Source organism: Mauremys reevesii, linkage group 5 (assembly GCF_016161935.1).
Source record: "Mauremys reevesii isolate NIE-2019 linkage group 5, ASM1616193v1, whole genome shotgun sequence".
In the NCBI taxonomy this organism is placed as follows: Eukaryota; Metazoa; Chordata; order Testudines; family Geoemydidae; genus Mauremys; species Mauremys reevesii.
Window position 1 is genome coordinate 55,174,829 of NC_052627.1, and position 16,248 is coordinate 55,191,076.

The 16,248-nt window shown below is 41.2% G+C and overlaps 1 protein-coding gene across 3 annotated transcripts in view; it reads right to left on the minus strand.

Moving 5' to 3' along the window:
• ZNF827 (zinc finger protein 827) overlaps positions 1-11,259 on the minus strand; it is a 127,473-nt gene extending 116,214 nt beyond the window's left edge. For all 3 annotated transcript variants that reach the window (XM_039540924.1, XM_039540922.1, XM_039540923.1), the window contains exons 1-2: positions 11,137-11,259; positions 9,875-10,586 (exon numbers count right to left, since the gene is read on the minus strand). In XM_039540924.1, the coding sequence (XP_039396858.1) occupies positions 9,875-9,917 (43 nt within the window). In that variant the 5' untranslated portion in view covers positions 9,918-10,586; positions 11,137-11,259. The remainder of the gene's footprint in view (positions 1-9,874; positions 10,587-11,136) is intronic.
• Positions 11,260-16,248: the final 4,989 nt, after the last annotated feature.

A 16,248-nucleotide genomic window follows, 5' to 3' on the forward strand; every position in this document is an offset into this window, starting at 1 on the left:
CCAGCCCTGACACACTCCCTACACTGGGCTGTAGAAGGATGGAGGAATAAAAGACAGTTCTGGTGGATCTCGACCCACTGGGAACTCCCCAATGCCATCTCCAGCTAGGAACACACAAGCAGCTTCCACTGCATCATCTTAACAGTGCAAAGGGAGCAGAGTAAGCCTGTGAATCTGGCCCATAGCTGACAATGCTGTTAGTTTTAAGTTGTAATTTAAAAATGAAGTTAATTTGAATTCAGTGAAATTATATTATTCAAACATTTAAAGTTTAAAAAGTAGCTATAGCGCGTATGTTGTAATTATTTGTTTCCTTTTTATAAAAAACACCACAGTTTTCTACAGTAATAGTTCAAAACACTAAATTTTACTAGTGCTACAACAGTATTTGGAGCTATTGCTAGAGACTAGCTTTATAATGGTTGTTCAAGTGATTAGTCTAATAAAACAAACAAGGAAATCAATTAAAAAACCTTGTTCCCATAGTATTTAGGCTGAGATAAACAAAACAAGCTCAAGCTGCTACTGTGTCCTTAATTATCCCTGTTGTGCTCACGTCCTCTATCAAGGGGTCACAAAGTAAAAGGTGATCTCATATACAATATGCACTGCAATACTCGAGCATACAGGTGACATCAGGACAGCATGCCAGCTCTAACAGAGATTTTTATTTTTAATTGGTTTGTATTTCATTTTGCTATATTTAATTTCTACTGCTATATTTCTTGTAAATAATATTAATCTGCTTTACCATTTAAAATACTTACTTTTGTTCTCTCTCCTGCTCACTCATGGTACTTTAAGTCTGGTAGCATTCCCATGGGTTCAGAGACAAAGGTTTCAGGTTGTTGTGTTCCTGCCTCTTGATGGTGAAATTACTCCTATATGCTATAAATGTCACAGAAATCTAGCTGACTGTAATTTGACTTTTCTCTTTCCTAAAGTCGGATTAGAACATGGTAAATTATATTCTTTGTGTTTTTAATTTTTCCCACAGAAAAGGCATTCTGGTAGGTATCGCTGAGAAATTTCAAGAAGTGTTTGTTTTGTCGTGCTGTGTTTTCTACCAAAGACAGCTGCTTTCTGTGCCCCTGAGAGGATTGCTTGGGGTTAACAAGCAGAGCCAAACAAGAGAGGATTAGGAAGCTACTCATAGCTATAGGCTAAAACAGTGAAGCAGTCCTCTCCATGCGGAATAGGCATTGCTCACTCTTCAACATGTTGTTTAAGACACTGGCCCAGCTTTCGACCTTTGACAGAGGTCAGAGGTCATATAATCAACATTTTAGGACTCAATAAAAGACCTTCTTTCCTCAAACCTTTTTTTATTTTAAAGAGAATGTAGATTTCATCCCAATTTGTTGGTACAGGAAAATAAAGTCTTGTAATTACCCACAGAACAGGTACCACATACACAGCAGCAATGCATTTCTCCATCCTGCCCTAACAACGCATCTGAACTCTGACTTGGAGGGACCACATCAAGGAGCGAGGGAAGTTTCCTCTCCATGCCCAGTCTTTGGCTTCTCTGCTGAGATAGTCAACAAATGTGATCTTTTAAAAAATATATATGCACACTTCTCCTTTAGGAACACTACTGAGTTTACCAACTCATCTCATACAGGCCGCTAAACTGCCTTCAAATGCAATGATTTCAAGAGTATGATTCACACTTTTGCAAAGGCCCTTTTACACCTGTGTAAAGGGACATTAAAAGTGGACAGAAGATGCCCCCTCAGAATAGCCCCTGTGCAGAGGGTTTCCCTTTTCAGTGTAGTAGGGGCAAAAGGGTTCTATGTCAGTTCCCAGGAAAGGGGATGAATCAGGGTAAGCTTAGAATCCACTGGGTCTGGGCCCATGGGAAGAAGAGTATAAATTAGAGCAGCCCTAGGGTTGCTCTACCTTACACTGGGGACTGGTAAGGGACCCAGAATATGAGAAATGCAAAGGTGAAAGAAGTTACAAGTGGAATGTGTAGCACAGTAGAACCTCAGAGTTAAGAACTGATCTGTCGACCACATGCCTAATTTGGAACCGGAGGTACACAATCAGGCAGCAGCAGAGACAAAAAAAATAAGCAAATACAGTACAGTACTGTGTTAAATGTAAGCTACTAAAAAAAATAAAGGGAAATTTTAAAAAAAGGATTTGACAAGGTAAGGAAACTGTTTCTGTGCTTGTTTCATTTAAATTAAGATGGTTAAAAGCAGCATTTTTCTTCCTTATAATAAAGTTTCAAAGCTGTATTAAGTCAATGTTCAGTTGTAAACTTTTAAGAACAACCATAACGTTTTGTTCAGAGTTACAAACAACCTTCATTCCCGAGGTGTTTGTAACTCTGAAGTTCTATTGCAAGTGGTAAATGTTCTTGTAAGTTGGCAGGCTGATCCACCAGCCAGAAAAGTAAAATAGTGGTCCAAACAACTGCATTGGTGCACTGTTCCAGTTGCTTTGATCTGGGCTTTTCTTTATTAACGCAGAAACAAAGATTCAGAACAGCTCAAAGCAACCCAGTCTCAAAGTCTTGTCTAGACTTTGTCTCCAGGGCTTTGCCATCCTTATACCCCTTCCTCCAGGGCTAGGGCCCTGCTCAGCTGAGGCTTCCCTTCACCTGGCTCCTGCTCCCTACAGGTGTCTCTGTCCCAGGCCTCCTGACAAGTGTGAAGAGCCCTCTCCCAGCTCCTTCCTCGACCTTGAATTTGCTCCCGTTTCAGATATTGGGAATGGGAGCCTATGTACAAGTTCCAGTGTTTTCTCTGGCTTTTGAATTACAGGCAGAACATTTCACATCTAGGTCACTATCTTAAAGGCAGACCTGGCAACTAGTGACTGAGGGCCTGATTCCTACTCTTTTTCTGCACTTGAGACAGGGATGGAGGGAGCAAAGGAAAAGAGAATTTGGTTTCCTCACAGGCCTTGTAAACAGTTTGTCCTAACACCTAACTTCTCTTCTTGGGCTTTTGCCTGCTACATAAGTTAGTCTTCCTCAGTTCTACCCACTCTCCCTCTCCATTTGTGCTGCCAAAGTGTTGGTGCAAAAGGAGAAAAGGCCCTGCTTCACGAAGTCTGCTTTTTCCTCTTCTTTGGTTCTCAGTCTGGAGTCTTAAAATTCAACCTGTCCTGCCAAAAAGGAGTGAGTATTTTGTTTATTTTAACCAGGGCATCTATTGTTCAATGGAATCACCTTGCACAGCAGGAAATCCTCTGTAGGGTAGGTAGAACTTTAAGGGCCAGGACTGCAGCTCTGTTGAGCTGACTGAGGTTGGAATTAAGCACCCAAAAAACTTCAGTGTCTTGACCCAAGAAGAAGTCAGACTATTCATGCTGACACAGATACATCTGGAAAAGAAACACTGCCTCTTGGGAGCATAACACTTACTGCATTTAACTATGACCCTCAGTCAATCTGTGAAAAGAAAGCTACTAAAGGACATATTCTTATCTCAGATCTCTGGATGTGTATCACTGAACATTTTGTAAAATCAGCTACATTGCAATGCATGTGTGTAGATCCAGTAGCTGATTTTACAAGATAGCAACATGTACCCATGTATCTAAGATCAGAATCAAGCCTAAGTTTTATTATTTTAATTTATGAAACTATTTTCTAGTAGAAAAAATTCCCTCTAAAAGTAGGCTTTAGGGAATGATAATATTCACCTACCTGGGACTTTTTGCTTCAGCATCTAGTCATGTACTGTACTTTCATGCCATAAAAATGTAATTTACAAACGTATCATGACATTACAAGGCTTACTTGTAGGAGAAAAAAATAAAACCCTCAAACTGGAGTTCATCATGCAGTATTAGCTACTTTGAAATCTAGGCTTTTGCAAACATTTTCTTATAAAATATATCAGTAGATCTTTCAGCCTCCTTACACCATGAAGTGTTTTGTACACTTGCACCTAAATGGTATGCATTATAGTACTACACCTGGCAAACTAGGCATAGTGGTACATCAGAAACAGGGCACAACATCATTATTTACAAAGTACACTCAAGTATGATTCTGCAGTAGCTTAACTAAAATATAACTGTGAAGGGATTCTAGGAGTAAGCCAAATTACCTCTTCATAGACATCTGAACTGATGTCTAGATCTTGATTTCTTTCAATAGGGGTAAAACAAAAAAAGTCTCATATATGGTACTTCATGACAAATCACATGGCTTATGAAACCTCATGCTAAAAAACCTTTTAACTTCCAAAAAGTTCTTTTTTGTAGGTCACGCTCTCATTATCTTGTTCTGGGATCTGGTCTGATTAAATTATAGGAAATTACTAATACTTCATTCTGAACAGACCAGCTCCTCTTGGCTGCTCGGTTTTATTTATTTCCTTAATTCCCTCCATCCCTACCTTCTTACATATGTAAAAGAGAGAAGAAAATCACTCTCTTTTACAAAGGGTGAGGTTAAATTAATTTCTCATATATTTAAAAGAATTCATTCTGTTGTCGCCTCCATACCCCAACCCTCCATCCCATCCCACCCCACCCCACCCCAGTGGTTCCTTCTGTTGAGGCTGTTAGAAGTTGCATTTGTACTTTACGCCAATTGCATCCCCACCCTATCCCAAATGTCATTCAAAAGATCCTAAAATTGTACATGGCTCAGTGAGCTCCAAAGCTGGCTCTTGGGCAGTCTAATTTATGCTCTGGCAACATGATTTATTAATGTTTTGTACTATCGCACAACACTAAGACACATACTACCATTGTCTGACTTTTGACAAGTGTCCCAGTGTAATGCTGAGAAATTATTTTTAAAAATACAGTCATAAGAGGTTGATTCTTTTTCTTTTTGCGGTTTGAAGTATGTACCTAATTTATTTGGGCATACTTTATTTATGTGAGCTTTCTTCCTCAAGGAAAACAATGGGAGGGACCAAACAGGATCAATATTTTTTAGGTGGAGCAATGCAGACAGCACTGCATGCATCTCACGCTGCTCTTTAGGTAAAAGATGCACTACAATACCACAAGGATAACTATGATGATAGCAATGAAATTATTAACCCGAATTCACTAAGAAGAATAATTTTCCCTACATGTATTCTCTTGTCAGCAATGACCCCCGCAGCGGCAAGAGGTTAAAAATAATAAATAGAAACTATGTTAAAAGCTTATCCATGTACATGTGATGTCTGCTAGTAAGGTAATAAATACTATTAAAAGAGAGAGAGACTCCTGTTGCTGATAAAAGCCCTTTTCACTGGCAGCTCTAGATTCCTGCACAAAGGCAAAAGACTGTTGTGATGTATGAAAGTCCCATCCATAATGCCTACTGTGGTCTCTACCTATCAAATCCCCAAATAAACAAAAAATAGAAAGAGGAAAGAAACTTTAAATAATATTGAATCTATCTAGCAGAATTTTCTTTACGCTCTTTGTCAATAAATTACCACAACAAAAATGAGATGATAAAAGGCTACATGGAACACGGGGTAAATTAAGTGTAGACTATGAGGCAGTTAAAATTCAGTTTCAGAATAGTATAAGGGAATGTTCAGGACTGTATCCTAGGCATGATGACTGAACACTTATGGGGCTCCTCCTAAAAATTCAACAGTGCTGTTTGTACCAATACAGTGCCACAATTACATTTACTTAATTAGCAAAATAAATTCAACAGAGAGTTATATTGAAGTTTGTACTTGATTAAATACATTCCTCAGACAATAGCCATTTAACATTTAGGAGGGCATTGTCCAGATCAGTCTTATAATTTAGTTTGCACTTATTATATAATATCAGTCTACTAGTTTGCATTCTGCACTTCTTGTAAGCCCCTGAAACTGAATTAAAGTCAAAGCAATAGTGACTGCTATAATAAAGGTGACCTGAAAGTTTCCATTCTAATCACCTGTTTCAAGTCTCACAACTTTCTGAAACTTTCACTTTTCAGACTGCCATCTTTCCAGTAAGGCATGTTTCCACCTTCTGCCAGAAAGTGAATTTTTGTTGGAAAGTCCAAGAAAAAACATTTCAAAATGAGGGAAGGAAGAGAGGATGTAAACAAGCAAATATTTTCTCCATTATAAAACACACCTACAACCTTTTTTTTTTTTAATTATCTCTAAGCACTGAAGTAGATATGCTATGGAAATATCCCTCATTGAGGAGACAGTCTTTGAGTGTTCCAGCGGAAACTGGTTGATTTATGTGAGTTATGAGCATTTGGGAAAAACCACACTCTCCACATGCATGGCAAGTTTTTAATAAAGGTATTATAACTAGGTTTGTAAACTAAGAACGACTATGCTAAACATGACTGTGACTAACTTAGGTGTCCAGTGAAAAATTTAGTGAGGATGGGTAGCGACTGAGCCAAGGGCTCCACAGCAATTTGTTAAACCTTAGCCTTATTCATTTGCACCTTTAAAAGTAGGAGAGAAGCTTTCATTGTATTTTGTAAGGTTAGGGAGGTAGGCATTCTGGCATTGTCTAGCTAAAAACTTTATGGAATTTCTTGTTCGTAAAAAACAAACCAAACCAAAACAAACACCACCACCAAAAATAGGCAATACTGTTTCTCAATGCAACATAATATACCTTTTATTCTACAACCTTAAAAACACATGGCTGCCATCTTGCAATTGTTTTCATTATCCTATATTTACACTATTTTAATTGTTGTAATGGTCCAGTATAACTTTGATAAACTTTTTATACACTTTTCTCTCCCAGGCATGTGTTTTAATAATTGAAGCCCCAACCTTGCAAATACTTGTAACTTTACACATGTAAGTGGTTTCAACTGTGGTCAGTTTCTGTAAGTACAGAATTGCGGTTTTTGTCAATAACCATGTATTATTCTGCTGCAATTTCTTTTTGATGGACAATACAGTCTTCTTTAAATGCAATGCAAAGAATAAGACTTAACTAAGAAGTAACTAGGGCACAGATCCTGAAAATACAGTACTTACACATGTGCTTAAATTTTATGGACAAGACTAGTCCTATATGAAGTCCTATTAAAGTCAATAGGACTATTTATATGAGAAAAGTTACACCTTTAAGTATACTAGGTAGGTCAGCAAATTTTCACTATATTCTCTGTTATAGTAACCTGTAGTATGTTATATGACAATGTTTTATTGTGTATTTTCCATATAATTGACTTTAATACACTCTGTCTGGCCCATATGTCATACATACAACCTTAACTCTTCCATCTATTATGCATTTACATTATGATACAGTCTTTATTTACATAATAGCTTGCTAATTCTTCAATGCAATATAATATACATATATTGTTGTGTACATTCTTAACTATTTCATTTCCAGATTTGAGTGCTTAACTATGCAACCTTAACATTCTCCTACTGCAGTTTCGGTTTTGGGGATCTTTTTGAATGAAATATGTAAATACTGTTTATCTAGGAAACATATTGCTAAAAATCAATTTGAACCTTAGAATCAAAATATATTTTACCTTTAGTGTTAACGTGCACTCAGTATCACAAAAGTCACTATTTATAGCATTTGCACACTAATTGCAATCGACTCCCAAGACATTTTCTAACTCTGTAGGACCCTTTGAACAGCATCTGTACAATTCTTACTGAATTACCTAATACATTATTTTCCAAGAATATCTTTTAATCCCAATCCAATTTGTCTATAAAAATATAAATCCCACCAAGCAAAAGTGACCTTAGTTCAGAAAAATCTAGTGCATACAGCACACATCGGCGGGAAAAAACCACTACTTAGCTCAAAAATTAGTGTAAAAGCTCTGCAAATTAGGCCCTGTGTTGAAACACCTAGATTTGCACAGTACTTCAACAAAGGCAATTGCTCCTCAGTTCAGCAAATGTTATTTTACTAGAGCAGGGTGTCTGGGTGAGTGGGTAACAGCATGCAACCTGAGGGGTGAAGAAAAGCCAGTACATAAAACTAAGCATAATTACTAGCGGTCTGTGCACATGAGAGGCACACCCCCAAGTGAACTAAAATGGAGACTGAATTTCATCTCAGCCCTAGAGAAACAGACAGAGGGTAGTCGCACCAGGTCAGGGTGAAGGTCACCAGCAGGGCAGTCTGCAGCTGCCTGCAAAGCTATCTGATCTGCACACACACAACTCAATTTCCAAACTCTGTCAATCCAGAAGCATTTTCTGCACTCACCAGTCGTACACCCCCTCCCCCCAACACACACAAAAGTTTAAAATTAAAATCTTGTTTTCTCAACCACTATTCTCAAAGTTATTATTTTGTGGAAGTTTGATGTCCATGCCAACACCCAAAACATACATACAAAGGAGAGATTAGCCCCCCTCCTCTCTCTTCTTTCCCTTATTAGAGATCAGTGAACTGGAGGAAAGCAGCAGTGGTGCAAACACAGACCACTGCACTTTCATGAACTCACTTGTGCAAGCTTCCTGAACTCGATAGATTTCTATATGGGGAATTCTCTCTGTGTGTGTTTCAGATTCAGACCCTCTAGCGGGCAGACGGTGAAAGGACTGTACAGGGGCAAATTAAAAAAAGCACAACCCCAAGCCCTGTGAGTCGGCTCCAGCGGAAAGAAAGGGAGAGAGAAATATTTGTGGAGCTGCAAGTGCCATTTCTTCCCCCACCTCTGCGTTGGCTAATGTGCCAGGTTGACAGTGTCCGGGAGGTGGTAAAGGGCTAGAAGGGGAAGCGGTGCCTCAACCCCCTTCCCCGATAGCTAAAAATATATGGAGAGAAGTAATCGATCGCTGTCTACAGCGGAAAAAACACAGCACACCATATACCACAACCTTAACCCTCCCCCCTCCCTGGTGAACTTCAGGTGACCGACCATGGCTTTGACACATAAGCAGTTCAGCTCTCACCAGACACTGAACCCTGGGGCACAGCGAGGAGGGGCTGCAGACAGGCACTGAACATATGTGCTGGAGACAGAAAAATGACCCCTAAATCCACCCCCCGCTCTCCTTAGACCGACCCTAACGCCACGCCGGGGCACGATATTTATAGGTTTTCTTCCTCCCCGCCGCGCTCGATAGCATCCGATCGCTTAATGCAAGGAGAGGAAGAAAAGTTAACTGTTTTGCAAAGAGGAAAAAATGGGGGAGGGGGCAGAAAAGGAGCCGGGGGAGGGTGAGCTCTGTGTCAATGCGTTGCCTGCAGGCTAGGAGGGCTGGGATGCACTTTAGTCCCGAGCTCTGCTTCTCTAGGCTGGGGCAGCAGCACCGAAGCCTGAGTCTAGCCTGGCTCGTCTGACCCTTCATTTTATTGCGGCCAGGAGCAGCCCCCATGCTGCCTCCCGCTGCTGCCGCCGCCTCCCTTGCTCTGCAGGGACCTCGCATGCCACGATCTGCCCCCTGCCTCCCCCCAGCAGCAGCAGCCTCGGCTCCGTGTGTGTGGGTCCCCCACCCCTTGTGTCCTCCCCGGCCGCTCCCCGCCTCGCCCTCCCCCGCGTCCTCCCCGGCTCCGGGGCCGACAAGCCCAGCCGCAACCTTTAGCCGGAGACGGACCTCTCGATTGATTCTGCACAAGACGCCAGCAGCCGCTTCCCCTCCAATGCCACCCCCCTCCCCACCCCAATAAAAGAGCCCCCGTCCGGCCCCCGGGAGAAACCCGCACTCCGGCACAAATGCACAATCAGCGGAGAGGGGAGGGAAGGGGCGAGAGGGCGAAGGAAGCAAAGCACGGGGGGAAAGGAGAGGGAGAGAGGAAAAATTAAAAGGGCACAAGGCTGTTCATCACCAACATGGCTGCCTTAGCTCAGACCTAAAAGAGGAATAACCCAGGCTGTGTCTTTGTCAGTTTCACCTCTGTAACCCTAAACTAATGCACAAAACAACGGAGGAGGCTGCAGAGGGGAAGGAGACAGGGAGAGAAGGAAGGAGAAAATGGCAAAAGAGGGGGCACTTACGTGAAGAGAGGCGCTTGGGCTGCTCCTGCTTCCTCCTGGGCATTTTCCCCCTTTTTTCACATTCTCCTCCTTGGTTTAATGGGAGATCAAATAAAACCAAAGGGGGGCAAAGGCAGGCACAAAGCGGGGGCCGGGGGTGGCCGATAGCGGGGGGTTTCCTCTTCTGCTGGGGAATGGGATTGAAGCTGGTTTTCCTGGAGCCAACAAGAAGGGGGGGTTCTTTTGCTTTCCCCCTTTTCTTTCTTTCGTCCCCCCGCTCCCCCTCCCCCGGTCGTGCACCTGGCTTGTCCCCGGTCGCAATATTCTTCAATGGGAATGGATCTAATCTGTGTGAGAGTGAGTGTGTGCTATGTGCGGTGTCAATAATGAGGGCTGGTGTCTATGGCTGCTCCCTGTGTGTCTCCAAGCCCTAACTAACACTAATGCAGGGATCAAAGGGCAGCGGCGGCGGCGGCGGCAGAGCTCCCAGCTCACACACAGGCTGGAGAGAGAGAGAGAGAGACAGACACACACAGAGGCAGAGCAAAGAGGAAGGTGCCCCCAGGCTCCCAGGCTGTACTTTAGACACCGAATTGCAAGCGCTCCGTTTAGGAAGGGTTCACAAGGAGAGGATGCAATTCCTAAATTATTTGCCCAGTTGTCTTCGATCTGAAGGAAGCGGGGGAGGGGAGTTTGTGTGTCGACCATTCACATTGCAATTCAGTCACGTTTCCTGTACAACCAAATAAAATAATTGATTACTTTTAAAAACAAATCTGATTAAAGTGTTTTGGGGGGGAGGAAAAATTTTAAAGAGAATTCTATGGGATGTCTAGAGAAAAAGAAACAGCTTGTGTAGTTAATTTCATTTTAAATTAATTGGGGAAAGGTGTGGATAACCTCTTTCCCCTCCCCCCTCTGAAAAATAAATTCTTATATGGGAAAAGAACAAAAAGGGTGATGGATAAATAACTGTACTGTACTGATGCAATAATATAATACCAGGTTTTAGAAAACCCCTAGTAGTTAAAAATATGAAAAAATGCAGTCAGCATGCAAATCACAACTCCCTGACAAAAAGAGAGGAGGGGAAAAAATCAAGATTAGATCACCCCAATGGATGGTTTAACTGCTACATAATACTCCTACAGTACACACAGCAATCTTGACTTCTGAAATTTACTTTTTTCCTGCTGTAAAGCGGGTATATGAAGCTTTATCCTGAAGCGATTCCAATGTGCATTAAGAACCCAGTATAGCAGTTTTCATTAACTGATACCTACTTTCATTACTTCACAAATCACACATCTTTCTTCAAAGAAAGACATGAAGGAGGAGAAAAAAAATAGAAAAGGGACCAGGTCTCACTAAAGCACAAAAGGTAGTTGGTGAAAGAGAAGTGTTCTCTTTGTGACTTGCAGTCATTTGGATAAAAGTTCACTTAGAGGTTGTTAATGATTTAAACTCTAAAACCTGCTACTACAATTGAAGTAAAATGGTTTGAGGCACAGCTGTTTCATATAGCTCTCTCTTTGTGAAAGGAAACTGAACTTAGTAGAATGCATAATATAAATCATGAGCCAGAGGTAGTAAAAATAAAAAAAATGCATTATTCTGCTATGTATACCTTTTTGGATTTTTGCTTTTGACAATCTGACTCATCATTTTATCACATTACATTTTATCCTGCTAACTTCAAAATGCTCACATATCAGATACAGTTAGAGGGATACACAGCAATAGTGAGGCACACTACATATTTGAAGCACAGTACACTCATCTATTACTTAATATAACAATCCTGTGAGGTAATTAAGTAATACCATTATACCCATTTTACATCTGGAAAAACTAAGATACAGAAAGGTTAAATTACTTGCCCAAGGCCAAACCCAGTTAATGGCAGAGCAGGAATTCCTCAGTTCTTAGGTCCTAGACTCAGTTCTCCAGACTGTGCTGTTTCCCTAAACATATTATATAAAATTAACAATGTGCACTAACAATGTCATAAAATACCCTTCCTTATAATCCAAAACTTGGCAGGTGAACCCTACCTTAATATTAATGCCTAAATATGTGGGACTTTAGCTACATACCTTTTGTTAAAATTAATAGAAGTTGTGGGACTAAATCCTCTTGTACTGTTTTTAAAATACTATACCCTGTATGCAGCTCTTTTTGCACGGAACTACATAGGCTTTCTGACTAGGACTGCTCTTCTGTCCAAATGTTCCCTGCAGTGAAGGAGACCATAGAGTAGTGGATTCAGGTAGGGAGGGAATGCTGGCTCTAGGATATTGTCACTGCTCAAGAGAGGATGGGGTGTGAGGACTGTTGCTTTCTGCAATAATCACTTCTACCCTTCCCTTCTATTCCACATGGATTTCTGGCACAAATTAACACAGACAGCGTCAGCATTCATTTACAATATGCCAATTTCCTGTCCCTAGTTTGAAACCCCCTTTAGGGAAGTTTAGGTGGCTGCAGCAATCAGAGACATTATGAGGACACAGATCCCTTGAAAGAACTGTAGGGTCATGGGGACTGGCAATCACTAGCAGAGGGCCTGTGTAGATCCAAAGGTTTCTGGGGCCAAATCCTAATTCTGTTCCATGGAGGAAGAAATCCTGCATCTTGAACAAACTATTAGACAGAAATTATAAATCCGAACTTGTGGGGTTTCTAGTCCTGTGTGTGTGAATAACCCATATAGGGACAACTTAGCTTTTTATTCTTTCTTGCCTACTTGCATTGTACATAAATATTGCATAGGTGTTAGAAGAATATAACATACTGTATTTTCTAGGCAAAACATAAAAATCAAAGATGCAGCAACAGTCTTAACATTTGTTTATTGGCTAAGGCAGATTATATGACTAATATTATGCATTGTTTGTATTCAACTTCCATCGTGATAGTAATGGTTGAAATATTTTAAAATGTTGAAAAAATTCAATTGACCACATTTCTGAGATTTCTCAAATCCTTTGAACTTGATATATGAACGCAAAACAATAACAACTCTTTTTGTTGTATAAATAATATAAATAATGAATTCCATCTGCAGGCCCTACTAATAATCAATTATAGTTAATACTTTCCATGGCTACATCATCTTCCAAACCACAAACCTTGTTACAGACAAGAATTAATACAGCTTCAGTAAATCCTTGTGACTAAAGTAAGCATTTGACAGATGAGGAAACTGAGGCATGAATAGTAGGTGTCTACCTCAAAGTCATACATGATGTAACAGTGTAAATGGTATACTCTGTTGATATTACATCTTTGCAACCTTCAGCTGAATATCCACTTCATTCTATCCATAAACAAAGCATTCTAACTGCCTGAGTTCTATATTTGTGTAATATGGCTTTATTTGTATAGTGCCAACAGTATGATGGGTGCCTGAGTTTTTAATGAGACACCTAAGAATGGTAGGCTAACATTTCGGCCAGAAGCTGGAACTGGACAACAGGGGATGGATCATTTGATAATTGCCCTGTTTTGTTCATTCCCTGAAACATCTGGCACCAGACACTGTTGGAAGACAGGATACTGGGCTAGATGGACCATTGGTCTGACTCAGTATGACCATTCTTATGTTCTTATTTTTCTACCCTACATTTTTTCCCAGGTCTCTGATTTAAACAAAACAAACACAAAACAAAACAAAAAAAAAGTGAATTCAGTGGTTATGAAAAGCAAAGGCAATGTGGGCAAATCTTGGGCCCCCTGTGAAGCCATACTACTAATAATAAGTGGACCACCCCAGTACCAATTTCAAGAAGTATGATCTCTTAACTTGCCCCAAACTGTTCTGTCAGGCCAGCTGAGTGTGCATACATGTATAATATGACTGCTAATCAGGTTTCCTGCATTCTCCTGAAATGGTGTTCAGTCTTGTTTTATTAAAATTGTAATTTTGCAGGGCAAAGATGACGCTATTACAGGGATCGGCAACCTCTGGCATGCAACCCACCAGGGTAAGCACCCTGGCGGGCCGGGCCAGTTTGTTTACCTGCCGCATCTGGAGGTTCAGCGGCTGATCGCAGCTCCCACTGGCTGCGGTTCGCCGCTCCAGGCCAGTGGGGGCATCAGGAAGCGGCAGCCAGCACATCCCTCACCCCGCACTGCTTCCCGCAGCCCCCATTGGCCTGGGACGGCGAACTGCGGCCAGTGGGAGCTGCAATCAGCCAAACCTGCGGACGCGGCAGGTAAGCAAACCAGCCCGGCCCATCAGGGTGCTTACCCTCGTGGGCCGCGTGCCAACGGTTGCTGATCCCTGCAATATTACAATCTAATCTTACCTATAGGCCTAATCCTCCTAACCCTTATTATCAAGTGTAGCATTTATCACCAATCTTATATCAACTATCCCACCCATCCTAGAAGGCACATCCATCAAGCTCTGTCTCAAACTCCTCTTCTCTCTACCACTACTGATGTCAGTGGCACCACACTCACCAGTAAGGCCCAGATTCTCAAAGGTATTTAGGTGCCTAAGTACCATTGATTTCCTGTGCAAAGGAATAGCACTATATAATTTTTTTAAAATAATGAACAATGGAAAAGTTAACAACAACTGGTGAGGCTACCAATTTGTTTCACAGAGGCCAATGAACAGCCATCAATTTTTTATCATGATCACCTAGGAACAGATTATAAATAACCACTCAAAGGTGAAAAGCTGTGTAGCCCATCAGTCCTAACCCATTCAGTCCCCTGCTTTAGTTTTTAAACAGACAATGCACCCTGCCTTCCCCCAAAGACCACCGCCCTAACGTCTTTAAGTACATTTATTTAACAAAAAAAAAAAGTGCACTGTTTGTGATCTCGCTATAACAACTCAATACAGAGTTCTTCTCTGAAATCAGAGATATGCACTGATGCCACTTCTCTCACCCTTGAGCATCTGCACCATGCTTGTGAGCAGATAGTACATTGAAATAACTCTCTTGGAAGTGCTCAAAGATCAAAATTATTGTAAATTTCAATATATTCTTCACGCTCATAGATCTAGAGCTGAAAGCCACAAAGAAGGAAAAGCACAGTATGTCATGCTGATATCTAACATCCAAAGCACAACTGGTTTTTGCAAGTGTCTCTAACAAAACCTGGCAAATGAACTAGCATGAATTGTTTTGCAGTAACAATGCCACAATATACCGTTAGCTGCTATGCAAATGTTAGCATGTACTCTTTACAATAATGGTGGCATTTACATTTTGCTGCTGTTTGAATACTACAGTCTCTGCATATAGCAGATGATACAGAGCCCAATTTCTATTAAAAAATCAATATTAATAAGATCCATGCACGGTGGCTGATCTTAAATCTCCATGGGTATATGCCCCTACAAATTTGGCAAGCCAGGAGATTTGGACTGCATTTCAAATATGTTTGTTGTTCTAAGGAAGGATTTTTTTAGTGGCAACATTTTTAATGTAGATACTTAACTCTGGATTGCTGCAGTCACCAGTTTGGACAGATAGACAAACATAGGGCCTGATTTTGATCTTGTAAGTCAGAAGTAACTCCATTCATGTTAATGGCTCTACAACAGTGTTACTCTGGTGTAAGTTTGTAGGAACGTTACACTTCCTAAGCGCTAAGGGGGTAAAAATGCCGCCCCCAAATTTAAAGCGGCTAAAATGGTTCCCACCCACCCCCACACTTCCGGTCAAAAAACACATAAATTAAGCGCTAACTAGGTGCATATCTCTGGAGTACACAGTGCATAAAGCACCAACCAAAAAAGGGGGCAAAATGTTGGCTTAAGTTTGTACATGCGTAGAATAGCATGATTTATATAACCACTTATAATAAATAAACGTGGACAGCCCCGTTGGGGGCGCTCCACGGGAACAGACTAACTAACTTGGCTTCGTCATTACTACATAAGTTAACTCTGGGCCTAATTCTGATCTTTCACTCTTGTCATTTTGCCTTAAGTTAACATTTTGTTGGCCACCAATTTGACTTCCAAACTGTGATCACTTAGGACAAGACTCCAGGTCTGCTGGGCCGTAGTTATGTTCAGTGCAGCACAGGAAGGGTGGCCTACCAGCCAGTTACAACTTCTTGCGTCTCTGGTTGATTTTGTGTCAATGCTGTGGGGCTGGGGAGCTTACCGGGGACTGCTCTAACCCCTGAGAACTGGCAATGGACCCTAAGGGACTGTCTGCCAGTTGGGGATTTTGCTCTGCTCACACACTCTCTCTGCTCTGATACCAGCCCTACACCAGGGAGTAGAGGGTAGGGGAAAGGAGGGCGAAGAAAATGCCTTTGCCACCTCTTATCCCCTGTGGGGAGATGAGGCCAATTTCCATCCTATTTACACCACTCCAGTGACACAAAGAAAGCAGAGTAGCGAAGAAAAATATTTTTAAAAT